General features: G+C 40.8%; 1 protein-coding gene across 1 annotated transcript in view; it reads left to right on the forward strand.

The window, feature by feature from the left end:
- The window catches only part of BACE2 (beta-secretase 2), a 49,852-nt gene that overhangs the window by 20,177 nt on the left and 15,397 nt on the right, over window positions 1–14,278 (forward strand). The window contains exons 2-5 of the mRNA XM_080376634.1: window positions 2,272–2,360; window positions 10,745–10,961; window positions 12,537–12,665; window positions 13,867–14,001. Of these exons, the coding sequence (XP_080232760.1) occupies window positions 2,272–2,360; window positions 10,745–10,961; window positions 12,537–12,665; window positions 13,867–14,001 (570 nt within the window). The remainder of the gene's footprint in view (window positions 1–2,271; window positions 2,361–10,744; window positions 10,962–12,536; window positions 12,666–13,866; window positions 14,002–14,278) is intronic.

The raw sequence follows: 14,278 nt of genomic DNA on the forward strand, positions 1-14,278 counted from the left end.
GTTTTGTTTGGTGGTTTTTTGTTTTGGTTTTTTCCCAAGTCCTCCTCTGTGTGTGGTGTCATGCATATTACTGAAGCTAGGGCAACACCTACATGTTTTTATGCAGCTGATGTGTACTGCCCATTACTGAAGCACCACAGACTGCCTCAGAAAGGCTAATTAATTTAAGCCCTGCAGCACCCCTTTGAGGCAACTTTTGTTGGTCCTGATAGATGCACACACTGTAGCTGCTCTTTGATATTTATTTTTAATATGATTTCTATCCCAGAGGTGGAAAAAATGAATAGTTCTTCCTTTGTTAGGTAGTTGAAAAAATGTTAGACTTTTGATATCATTGAAAAAAAATATGTAGCAAACTTTGGATTTCATTGCAAGCCATGCCTCAGAGGTTCATATTTTCTTTTAAAGCCTCAGCTCCTGGAGCCAGGTGAACTTGTAGATGTCCTTTTTTTTTTTAAACATCTGTGACTAGCTCATGTGGTTGCAAAATAAATTCTAATGTATTGTCTCTGCTTAATCTAAAATCTGAGGTGCAGTGAGGTACTTGGCTGAGGTTGTGGATTTGTTTCTTTTTAGTCTTTGCACGATTAGGACTGGGAATACTGATGACAGAGCATGCGTGTTGTTCAGAAGAGTCCCACAGATTACTAGTTGATTTTGTGTTCATGTTTTAATTTCAGAGCTCCTCAGTCCCATACTATATTGAGGTAAAACAAGGGTAACGGTCTCCTCCCTCCCCCTCCATGAGCAAACCAAAGACGTTTTTGAACATCAACTCACAATTTTTTGTCTATGCTCAGTCTTAAACTTATTAAAGAAGGATTCTGCTTTTCTTCTCAGAATGCTTTATCCACCTCTGTATTTAATCTCCTTTCTGAGGTCAGCGCTGTTTCTCCACTTCTTTTGCCAACACTAAACTCATTCCCCCTGTCGTTCTCTCTTACGCTTCCCACATCCACTTTCAGTGCTAGATCCCTAGCTACCTCACATCTTAAGGAGTCATGAGGACTACCAAAGTGGCTGCTTCAAGCTAGGTTTAAACCATGCGCAGCCCAGTGCTCATGTCTCACTTCCTTCTGCAAGGAAAATTCTTAATTCCTTAATGTTTTTCTAGGGAGCAGGTGTCCTTACTGCCTAGAGCATAATTTCACGATCATTTTAAGCCAATCTGAGACCACACCGTCACCAAAGGAGTCACCACCCTTTGTATCTGCTCCAACCATCTCTTTTCAAGTAGCTGTCTGATACGGCAGATTGCCATTTATTTTTTTCCCTTCTGGCAACTGTAGGTGAGAAACCTGATCTGATTTGCATCACAGCCCCATGGGTATGAGTGCTTAAGCCAAGAAGCCCTAGGAAGCATCCAGCCAAGAGCAGGAAAAAAGTCTGACCACTGCTTTTGGTAGGAGTACAGTCCTGAGTGACTTAAATTATCATTTAATGACACTACATTTAATGTAGTTTCAAGGTCTCACTGAAAGAGGTGGTCCTGCATCCAGCTGCTTGCTCTCGTGCTCTGTGTTAGCACAAGTTATCACACAGCTGTGCTGAACTAGCCTGGTTACCTATGCCAAATGGGGAAAGGAGACATCTCGTTTTGTCTGTGGGGTTTAAAACTTAGGCAGTTTTTCACTTGAATTGTCCTCCCAATGAACCAAACAAATGGCCCACTCTTTGGCCACCTTTCAATCAGTGCTTTTCACAGTGTTTATAAACCTGGCATCCTCTTCAGTGCCTAAAGGTGGTGAAGTCTCTTAAATGCCTAAAGGTGGTAGGCTGCTGCTGCTCAGGATGAACCGGGCATTGTTCCCATGGTCTCCAAGCCACAAGGCAGCTTTGTGCTTCTGCTTATTTCTGCTCAGACTTGTACTCAGCCTCTGCCTTGAAACCTCATAAGCTCTAAGGCAAACAGTGCTTTAAACAGTATGCAATTCAGCCTATATCCTGGATGAGCCAGGCTGCTGAGACACATGAGTTGGGCCAAAAAGAAATTTGAGATGGTCGTGAATTCATCTGCTGTGTGAATATGGACTTGGCGGGTGTTCCCCCTTCCAGGAACATGACTATTTTAAAGCACTTCAGCATGATCAGCTATTCTGAAGGGGCTGCAGCAGCTTATCTTTCCCAAAAGTGACACTTTGTATTTATTTTTCAGGGCAACTTTCATCATAATTTTTAAACTGAAGGTAATTTAAGTGAAAGCTTTAATGAGTGTGTTTGTTTGTTGTAGTTGGATATGAAAACCACCTCTCCTTTCTTCTGTTTCAACAGTTAAATATTCTGGTTGACACTGGGAGCAGTAATTTTGCTGTAGCAGGTGTGCCTGATGCTGATGTCACCTCCTACTTCAATACCGAGCTGTGAGTACCTATACTGCATGCTGTGATGGGTTAGGATGTCATTTAGATTCTGGCTCTTCCATGTGAAGGAGGATGATAATGCAGTTTGTGGGACTCCTATGACAACTCCTAAGGGTGGGATGTTTGTTGCGTCAATGGGAAGATTGGTCTTGCCTGATGGAAAGACCTGCCTGACGCACTATGAACAGTCCCACTAATGTCAGTGCAACTGAGCTCTGAGGGCTGTGCTGATTAGAGCTGGAGGAAAGGTAATTACAGGGTAAAAATCATTTGCAAAATCACACCAATTTCAGCCAATTTCTTATCCAAATAGTCTTGGAAAAAATTTAAAGTTTAAATATACTTTCCCTTTGTTTAAAAGCAAAAATTAAAACCTGTAATTGTATATGTTTCTTGACATTTCATCCAAACCCAAAATTAGTTAATCAAATCAAATTTGTTGTTTAGTTTTGCCAAGGGCCTCAATCAGTTAGTAATCTGGACAGACCCTGCTGAATCTGTTTGTTTGTGAGATACTACTTGGTGGTTTTGGTGCTTGTTATGGACTAGATTTGCTGTGCTTAGCATGAGCTGACATCAGTCACATCCAAGCACAGCTTTGCCTGTCTGAATCACTATCCCTCCTTTCTTCCTTCCTTTCTGCCCTTCTCTAGTTTCAATTATTTCAGGTAAACTTCTCCAAAACACAGTGTCTATCTTTAGCTGAAGTATATGGTATTTAGAGGACCAGGAGGCTGGAGAGTATCACCATTACCTCATTACCTCTTCATGTATTTTAACATGAGGATTTGCACTTTTATTCAAATGAGATGCATTGGTAATAGAGGGAAAGCCAGTATTTCCATGCTGCCTACTAGAATAGCCTTCCTCCCTGTCACATAATCAGGTGTTAATGGAGATATTTCACATTCTGATATAGCGCAGGTCTGGAACATCCAGAATTTGCACCTGAAAGCTATTTCCACACTACCGCAGTTTTACATGCCAGCTATCCCCTTCCATAGGTAGTGACTAGAGGAAAAAATTACAAGGAATTAAAAGCACAAGCTTCTCCCTTTTCTCTTAAGTGATGTTATTTTGTGTGAAAGGACAAGGCCTCTTATAAGAACCATAAACCATTAGCAACAATGGCAGAGAATGTATGTTGAGAAAGGCTGGGAAATCACTTGAAGGTTACAGCCTGTTATCAGTGTTCTCAGTGTACACTGCTTTTTGAGAACTTTGATATAAAATTAATAAGGAAACTTTAAAATTTAGGCCCTGAAGCATAAAGAGTGCTTTGTAAAATGATTCTAACTGAAGTCATTACAGTCCAGAGCAATTGCAATAGCAGTTTCTGGTTTGGGTTGGATTGATGGAGTACTGCAGTATGCTCAGAGTAAAGTACAACCTTTAGCAGGCTTGAACCTCACTGCACCATGCTCCTTCCATTTTAAATATTTTAAATACATTTAAATAAATGTCGTCTGGGAGGGAGCCTGGTCCCACTGAAATCAGCTAGATGTTTCAAAAATACTGTTTGCAAGAAACCTCTGTAGGTCACCTAGTACATAGCACGAATGAGGCAAGGCTATCACCAGGTCAGGTTAGCCATAGCTGAGTCCAGCCATGTCCTGTAAATCTGTAAGGGTGGAGAGTCCATGATCTCTCTGGGCAGTGTGTTTCATTGCTGTGCCATACTGTGGCTGCACCACACTCCTTCCTGGGGAGAAAGTATTTCCTGTTGTCCAACCTGAACCTCACAAAATATAAGTCATGGATGTTGCCTCTTGTGTTATTGTCCAGCACTGCAGAGAAAGGTTTGGCCGTGTCATCTTTGTAACTGTATCACAAGTTGTAAACTGCTGCAAGATCTCCCTTGGCCTCTTGTTTGCAAAACCAAAGCCCAGATCCCCTCAGCTGCTCATCACAGGTCCTGTGTTTGTGGAACGTGACCTATCTGTTAACCCTCTGGCAGTCCCTCTTCTCTTTCTCCAGATCCCTGTTGCACTGGGTTTCCACAGCTGGCCACAGTCTGTTCCAGGTGCGGTCTCACCAGTGATGACAAGGGGTTGAGAGCATCTTCCTTGGATATGTTGTCTATGGCCCTCCAAATGTGGCCTGGTGTGGAGTCTGCTGTATGCACAGGGCAGCTGTATGCTGTTGGCTCTTATTCAGCCCAGTGTCCACCATCACGCCAAGTCCTTTTGAGTCCATTTTGGTTGCTTCTGAGTCTGTCCTGATGCATGGAGTTGTTTTGTTTTGGCTACAAAACTTTGGGCTTCTCCTTGTTGGATGCCATGGCGTTTCTGTTGGCCCAGCCCTCCTGTTCTACAAGGTTCCTTTGGATTCGAGCTCTGACATTCAGCATGTCAGCTACTCCCTTTAATGTAATGCCCTGTACAAATCTGCTGAGAGTGCAGTCTGTCCATCATGTAGGTTCTTGATGAAAATGTTGAACAGTTCTTCCTCCACTCATGACCCCTGGGTCACTATTCTTGTCACAAGCCTGATGTTGAGCCAATGGTCTCTGCCCATAGGGCCCAGTGACTTAACCCTCTTCAACCCACACAGTGGTCAGCCCCACATCCTCAGCTTGGGATGTGGGGAATGCCATGGGAAATGGTGCCAAAAGCCTGACTATAGTCAAGATGTGCTACAGCCACTGTGCTTTCCTTGTCTGTGTAGGCAGTCATCTTGTTGTAGAAGGCAATGAGGTTGTTCAGGTATGATATGCCTATGAAGTTTCTCGTTGAGTGTCCGTGATTACCTTCTTGTCCTTCATGTTCTTGGGAAAAGATTCCAGGAGGTTGTTCTCTTGAGAGTTTTCCCAACGTGAGGTAAAGCCCAGTGGCCTATAGTTCCTTGGGCCCTGCTGCTTGTCTCTTTTTGTGAGGTCTTATTATAGCCTTTTCCCAGTACTCAGGCTACCTTCTCGTTGTCATGATTTTGCATAGATGGTAGGCAGGGGCCTTGATATCACATCAGCTGGATCTGTAAAGTTACCTAAGAGTGACCTTTACCTATGTGTAAATGAGACAAATGACCTGTGGGCACTTTTCCTCCACACAATGTGGAACACTTAAAAATTAGATAAGGGGCATTCCTGTCATCTGATAATCATTTCTGTGTTTTTTTCCCATATTGTCATGAAGTGCTTCCATATGAAAGTCATAAACTGCAAATTCAAGACGGTGGGAAAGAAGGATTAGTAATTTGTTAAGTTAATGGGACCGAGTTAGAGATGTGTGCTTATTAGAATATTAATAATGTGTTGGAGAGAGTGAGTGATGGGTCTGAATTTCCTGATTGCCATGCTCTCAGTTTAATTTTATTCAAATTATCAAAATCTGAAATTAAATGCATGATTGTTTTTTGACTGAAATTGAGGAGGGTGCACAGGAAAGGCATTATCTTAATTTAAAGGACTCAGTGTGTGTTCAGGAAGAGCCCTTCTTGAACAATTTTAAAACTGGCTTGTTAAATATTGTTGTGTGTCATATAACTCTGCTGTTTAATTATCTAGGTCTTTCTGTACAAAACTAATAAAGCTATTATCATGAACTCTTTCACAACTTGAGCTTCTGAGCAGCTCTGAGAAGACTTTGCTGTGAAAAGTTCTGAGTTTGCTGGGATGATCATGCTGTGTAGGTCACCATGATGTATAAGGTTTTGGAAAATGGCCTAATTTGTCCTGAACTGAAAAGAAATCACAGTGTTTGTTTCTCATGCTGTTCAAAATAACAAGTAGGGGTTTTTGGGTATGCTACTTATGATAAAAGAGCTATTTAAACAGGTGAATAAAGGGATTTTTACACTTGAAACTAAATTATCAGCGATGGCTCTGTAGCAGTATGTGAAAGTGTGACATACTCAGGGCTGTCAGTATTCAGCAACAGTATTCAGTTTTACTTCTGTGAGTACTACTGCCTCTACCATGTAAAGTTTCAAGAGTAAACTGCTCAAGAGTTGATCATTCCAAGAGACAGGGAGGCAAGAAAATTATGGGCAGTAAATTGAGGTAATAAGTTATATATCAGCAAGTGAAAGTAATCAGCTATCATAGAATGGTTTGGGTTGGAAGGGACCTTAAAGATCACCTAGTTCCAACATCACTGCCTTGGGCAGGGGCACCTTCCACTTCAGGTTGCTCAAAGCCCCATCCAACCTGGCCTTGAACACTTCCAAGGGTGGGGCATACACAGATATTTTTGGGCAACCTGTTCCAGTGTCTCACCACCCTCACGGTAAAGAATTTCTTCCTTATGTCTAATCTAAATCTACTCTTCTTCAGTTTAAAGCTGTTACCCCTTGTCCTTACATGTCCTTGTAAAAAGTCCCTCTCCAGCTGGCTTGCAGGCACTCTTTAGGTACTGGAAGGCTGCAATAAGGTCTCCCCAGAGCCTTCTCCTCTCCAGGTTGAACAACCCCAAATCTCCCAGCCTGTGTCTTCATAGGAGAAGTTGTCTAGCCCTCTAATCATCTTTGTGGCCCTCCTCTGGACTCACCCCAACAGGTCCATGTCCTTTTTGTATCGAGGGCTCCAGAGCTGAATGCAGCACTCCAGTTGGGGTCTCACGAGAGTGGAGTAGGGGCAAAGAATCACCTCCCTCAACCTGCTGGCCACGCTTTTTTTGATGCAGCCCAGGATACAGTTGGCTTTCTGGGCTGTAAGTGCACATTGCCAGGTCATGTTGAGCTTCTTCTCAACCAGCACCCCCAAGTCTTTCTCCTCAGGGCTGCTCTCAATCCATTCTCCACCTAACCTGTGTCTGCGCTTCGGATTGCCCCAACCCATGTACAGAACCTTGCCCTTGGCTTTGTTGAATTTCATGAGGTTTGCATAAGCTCACCTCTCAAGCCTGTCACGATCCCTTTGGATGGTATCCCTTCCCTCCAGCTTGTCAACCGAACCACACAGTTTGGTCTTGTTGGCAGACTTGCTGAGGTGCACTCAATCCCACTGTGTTGCCGACAAAGATGTTAAACAGTGCCAGTCCCAATACTGACCCCTGAGGAGGTCTCCACCTGAGTATCAAGCCATTGACCGCAACACTTTGAGTGAGACCAGCCAGCCAGTTCCTTAACCACCGAGTGGCCTATCTGTCAAATATGTGTCTCTCCAATTTATCATGTGGGACAGTGTGAAATGGTTTGCACAGGTCCAAGTAGGTGACACCAGTTGCTCTTCCCTCATCTACCAATGCTGTAAGCCAGTTGTAGAAGGCCACCAACTTTGTCAGGCATGATTTACCCTTGGTGAAGACATGTCAGTTGTCACCAATTATCTCCTTATTTTCCATGTGCCTTAGCATAATTTCCAGGAGGATCTGCTCCATACTTGCTTTGTGATAAAATCTTGCAATTTTGGTTGTGTAGAGTTTGTGATAAATTGTAAACCCTGCAAATTAGATGGGACATCTTGGTTAAAAATAAATAATTTATGTTGGGTTTTCATGTTTGCTTTGTCTCTTAAAGTCATTGGCCCTGAATCACTTATCTTGTGCCCTCTATCACTAGAGAGGTGATCAAAACTTCTGTTCAGATTTTTTTGCTCGTTGCTATTTTCTGTCCCTTCTTTGCCATTGCTCTCTGTGGAGACATTGGTTTGGTGCTTAGAAGAAGGTGAGTGGGTAAGCAGGAAAATCTGAAGACCTGTCTTGTTGCAGAGCAGCAAGAGAGCATGGAATTAAGAAGGAATTGCATGTGTTTGGCGAGGTTGTGGTTAAGCAGGGCTTTTTGTGTGGTGGATTTGCTGTTGCCATGTTGAGCTTCCTTCAAAATGAAGCATGACATGAGAAATGTTTTGGTTATGTTTTGTTCAGTGCTGTACACTGGTAATAAGGAGTAACTGTGCACGAGAAAATGAACCCATTGCTAATTTTCTCAGATGAGGCTTGAGATCCATTTGAGGTTTGAGGACCATGTTTCTTTCTGTTGGCTGCTTTGGAGAGAAAATAGTAACCAGGAGGGAGAGGGAGAAAGGAATAATGTCACTACAGCACCATAATCTAGGAGGCCTTTTTCCTTGCCTCTGGCTAAGATGCACTCCCTCCCATGAGCGAGGTGAATTTCTTATTTTCTCACCACAACCAGAACAGCTGGTTTGGAATTTTTTGTGCCTTTTGTTTATTTTACAACACTCGGCCTATGAATTAGAACAAGTCTCTAGTTTTGACCTCTAAAGAAGTTTTCTTCCTTTAGATCAGTGAGGTGGAAAACCACAGGCTGATTCCTGTCAAGAAGATGGACCAGAAAGTGGTTTTGCAGAACAGAATATAGTTTGCTGCCACAAGGATTATGTGAGACCCCTTCCCACATTAGGAATTTTGCTCCTTGAAGGAAATAATAACGCCTTTTCATCAACACATTTGTGTGCTTTACAAATGAGAGGAGTATCCTTATACCCATTTCTTCAGGTGGCAAAGCTGAGACACAGAGGGCAAGGAAGTCACTTGCCCTGCCTTTCCACAGGAAAGTTCACCAGCCTTACTGGAAAATGAACCAAGTCTTTCTGTGTTCCTGACCCACAGCTCAATCTATCAGACTGTTACCACTTATGGAAGAAGAGCTGTGTGCTGCTGCTGTTGCTAGTCATGCAGCATCTGTATTTGCAGATTCTCTTTGTTTTATTCTCCCAGCACTCAATTTTCTTTGTGGTTTCAGATGTTTCCTCTTCTGTTGCACAGCCAGACACTTTTCTACATGAAGAAACCTGTATTTTCCATTCCTTTTCCTGCCCACCTCTCGTTTCTTTTATATGAGTAATTATTCAGATTTTATTTTGATTTATAAAATGTACTGCCAGTATCACAGTGGTGGTCTGAAGACCCTGCCTGAACAGAGATGTTCCTTTGTCTAAGTGTCATACAAATGCAGAGTTATGCAGAAAGGTAAAACAGCAGTAGAAGTAACCACGTACAGGTACTAATAGTATCTCTGAAGTCTGTACATTTTGTGTTTCTATTTGTATGCCTATTACGTATTTCTGCTGTTTTGGATATTACAAACTACTGAGCCCCGAAGACCCTTGAAGGGTTAGGTGTTGGGAGTATCATGAACTGCTTAGGGATAGAACCTGGCCTCTTACTACTCACTCCCTCCCTCCCTCCCTCCCTCCCTCCCTTAGCTGGGAGGAAGATCGGTTGCATGGGCCATATGGCCTAATCATCCCTCAAGATAGTGTCTGAATAGATGAGAGTTCTCTGTGTTACCATCTAAAGGTTTTTCCCCATAATAGGCAAAATCACACTGACTTCATTCAGGTAAGCTCAGGTACAGAGGGCTCTGAAGCCACTTTATGTGTCTATTTCTGTCAGAGCAACTGTTAGACTAAAGCTCGGTTGATAAAACTGTCCTTACCTGATAAATCACCTGCATTTTCTATTGTTTCAGACACATGTAAAGTGGTGTTATGAAATCATTTTACACTTGCTTTCCCCGCCCCCCACAATTTACTTTTAAAAAAGCTGTCAAGTGAAAAGTCTGTTCGGATGAACTGAGCATGGTCATCTGTCTCTTCAGAAGGGGAAGCTGTACACCAAAGAATGGGACCAAAATAAATTGTAAGGGATTTAGAACTTTTGTGGCTCTTCAGTAATTATGTGGGTGGAAGATGAATACTGTATTTATACTACAGGATTTTAAAATGAAAAAGCTGTTGAAGTTTTTCCTAATGTTCTTGTTGAGCCTTCTAAACGGGATTCTTTTCCTTCGGTTGCCATACTTAACTGCTCCTTCGCCTTTGCTGCCCTGGTCTAGAACCTCCTTATCTTCTTTCTCCAAGTCAGTGAATCATTTGTTAATAATATCCAAGTCCACTTACTTCCTGATACATAGACCAAACTGCAGATTTAGAAAACCTGTGTCTTACTGTTGATACACATAATAATATTCCAATTTACTCAAAATGGATTTTTAAATAATATTAATGAAATATTAGTCTACAGCTATTCAGTTAGCTTGGCATTTTGGTTTTAGATTTGAATTCAGAGGCTTTTCATTTCCTAGCACCACTTAATACATTTTTATCTATAGTTAAGAGTATTGCTCCTATTGCGATGGACCAGTCTGAGTCAGGGACACATTGCACTACGTGGCATAGTAACTTAGATTAAAAAAAACCTAAAAAACACACAAAAAAAACCCAAACACCAAACCCCTCCACCCCCATTGTGCAGGCCTGAGTAATCAATGGCTTCAGGATAAAAACAGGGCCTTGAGGTTAAGTTTATTTCCGCTTTTTACTGCTTTTACAATCCATCCTCCTTCTTTTGTGTGTATATGTGATTGACTTTGCAGACTTTGCTTTTTTCCTCTCCGGGAAAAATTGAGTTTGAATATATTCTGTTGTCTTGCATTGTAAATGAACATCTCATGCCTAAGCCTATCTTTTCCTTTTAAAGGTCAAGTACGTACAAATCTCAAGGGATTGATGTCACAGTTAAGTACAGTCAAGGAAGCTGGAGTGGAGTGCTGGGTACAGATGTCGTTACTATCCCAAAAGGAATCTATGGCAGCTACACCATCAACATTGCTACCATTCTTGAATCAGAAAATTTCTTCTTACCAGGGGTTAAATGGCATGGGATTCTTGGTCTTGCCTACGATGCTTTAGCCAAGGTAAATCACCCTTTCCCCAGCTGTTGTCTTTCACAATGACAATAAATGGAAGTCCGACTACTAAAATAAAGTGAGCAGATGATCTGTCAGCATTAGATTCCTCCCTTCCAACCACTTCTTCCTGTGGATCCTTTGTGTCTGTTCCAGAAAGAATAAATTGGGTTGTGATGGTATCACAGTCCCATGTGAGGATTTTGACTTTTCTGGTGATGAAGATACCAATTTTAGCTTCTCTGGAATTAACAAGTTTTTACAGAGCTTGTAGTACTACAGCATGGGAGTAAAGGCTTCTGATACATGTATAGAGGGCATGTATTAGGGCTCTGATGATCTCCCTCAAGACTTGTCAATGGACAGATGAACTTACTTGTCAAAACCTTCGACAGTTTATTCTAAGACATTCTCCATTCATCAAGCAAAAGCTGAGATGCAGGGCATATAGAGATTATTTCAGAAGAAGTATTAGCTATGGTGTTTTCATGAACATAGAACCAAGCATATCCTGTTCTTGTGCAGGTAGAAAATTCAGGTAGAAGTTTAAATTAAAACCTAAAATTTATAACCTTATAATCTAAAACAGAAAATGTGATTGGAATAGTCATAGTCATAGTTTTCAACCTACACATGACTGTCTGAGATCACAAACTGATATATATCTCGTAGAACAAATGATTCAATACTGCCTGCCAATTCTGGAATTAAAATGCTTTATTCAGAGGTGTGTGATCATTGTATTGACTTCTGTCGTACTTGCTGTCATACACTGTCAACAGACAGAGAAGAGCTGCTTCTCAGACTCTGGTTTGGGCAAATGGTGTATTCAGGGCATTTATTTTCCTTTCTTCCAAAGACTTAAGTGTTGTTGGATTTGAGGCTGCTCTGTGCTTTGTGTAGTAAGAGCACTTGACACCGTGCAAGTTAGCTAAGGTCTGCTTGTCATGAGATGTATCTGCACAGAAATCTGAATTACAATGAAATTGCAGTACTCTAATAACAGCAAAGGAAAGCATGCCATGCAGCATAGGAAAGAACTTGTTGGCCAGTAATCAGTTGAAGTGAGTGTGCTTGGATATGAAGTTCTTTAAAAGAAAGAAGAATGAATGAGGGCCACTGAATTCAGTTAATTAGAATTAAACAATATTTAAAAAATGAAAATCCTCACTTTAAAATTCTGCCTTTTTGTTGTGGACAGTTGCCAAGGGCAAGTTACACTTCACTGTTCTAATATCCCAAAACCTTTTCCAAAAAGAAAGCATTGGTGAGAGTTTCTGCCTGAAACGAAAACTAGTATTTGAGTTTGAAAACTGCAATTGAAAAATACTCCTGTGCTTTAGGGATTTCTGTGACAGTGGTCAAGAGTAAAAATGTTTCTAAAAACAACAGAAACAGAAAAATGACAGATGTTTATTTAATGACTTATTATATCTAGAATTGTCATCACCTGGTTGTCACAAATTCAATTTACTTGTGAAAAGTGGTTTTGCTTGAATGATCTGCTCATTTCTGCAAAGAAACTTTTTAATTAATACTTCTGCAATTCTTTTGTTTTTTGTTTTGTATTTCAACACCTTCAAGCCTTCGAGTTCTGTGGAGACGTTCTTTGATTCTCTTGTGAGGCAGGCAAAGATCCCCAACATTTTCTCCTTGCAGATGTGTGGTGCTGGGCTGCCCGTTTCTGGAAGTGGTACCAACGGAGGTAGTCTTGTGGGTATCTGTCAATCTGAGAGGGAAGATGTATCTTTGTTAATCTCTCTCCCTCTTTTCTATGACTATCCTACTTCTTCCAAATCTAGTGTTTAAAAATATTAAATGTTTTAGATTATTTTAAAGAAAAGTTAAGCACTTAGGCAAAACTCAAATGTGTCCTTATTTTCATTCTCCATTCTTTTTTTCTCTCTCAAGTTTGAGTAAACTTCTCAAAACTCAAATGTAATTTTAATGAAGAGAAACATAAATGTTTTGGTGTTTCCTCAGGGCAATTCCCTACCTTTCTCAAACTGAGTAGTCCCTTACTCAGCTGCTAAGCTTATAAAAAAAATTACGGTAGCATTTTGATGAGGTTGAATATGATGTAAAAAGGGGGAGAGGATTCAAGGCTCTTGTCCTTTTTTGTAGACAACATATTAAAGGAAAAAATCTGACGACCAGATCTTCTGCTTGTTGTTACTTTGGAAAGTCCTTTCGGTTTTAGTGGGACAAAGAATTGGCCATTATTTATCTGGGATTGGGAATTGGAATGACTATTCCTGAATTATGTTGAAATAAGCATATCAGCACAGGAGCTGATCACAAATAGTTATTTTGCTGTGAATTCACATGCTGTAAGTGTTAACGCACTTGAAATAAATGAAGCCCAAGAGAGAACTCACTTGCGTTAGTTCAAAGTCTAATGATCTTGTATGCTCCCAGTCAGCTTCAGTATAAGTTTTGGTGGAAGGTAATAGTGATAGCAATGATAGGATGGTCATATTCCATTTTGGATGTAAGAAAAATGAAATGTTCTTGAACAGCATTAAGGCTTTTCTGATCTGATAAAGTGAATTTATGATGTGCAAGTTTAATATTTTGTCCTATTTTTATACAATGTCTAGATTAAACCACTGAACATAATATTTTGATTTTAAACAGTGGAGCTTTCATAATGGAATCGGTGTGAGCTTGCTGGTAATTTCACCCATCATGGGAATTCTGTTTGACTGAAGTACAATCTATTTAATGACTATATGTTTCATACTGCTTCATTATTGGCAAAGGACTTGTCAGTAAAATCCTTACAAATAGTGCTAAATTAAAATATTGATGTCCTGTGTATCACAATTAAATATTATCATTTTTTCCTGTACTTGGCCCAAAACTAATCATCTGGGCTTTTAAAGCATATGAATTCCTTTCTCCTTTCCCTTAGGTTCTGGGTGGAATTGAACCAAGTCTGTACAAGGGTGATATTTGGTACACACCAATCAAAGAGGAGTGGTATTATCAGGTTGAAATTCTCAAACTGGAGGTTGGAGGACAGAACCTCAAACTGGACTGCAGAGAGGTATTTGCACTTATGTCTTTCTGTCCATATAAAATACAAGTTTGGTTAAGAGAAATACTGAACTGCTCAGTTTTGTCTTTGCAAGCAGATGTGTATTGCAGTCTTTTCTGAGCATTAAGGCTGCATGGTAACTTTGAAAAGAGATGAATGAGCCATGTGAAATGCAGTGTGTACATCAAGCACGCTAAAATTGCTTCAGAGGACTTTAAAGTCATTGATAGTATTTTTGGTAAATTTGAAACTAAGCTACAATTGTTAAGTGAATGGTCCACTGAAA

This window comes from Falco punctatus, assembly GCF_963210335.1.
Source record: "Falco punctatus genome assembly, chromosome: 2".
Classification (NCBI taxonomy): domain Eukaryota; kingdom Metazoa; phylum Chordata; class Aves; order Falconiformes; family Falconidae; genus Falco; species Falco punctatus.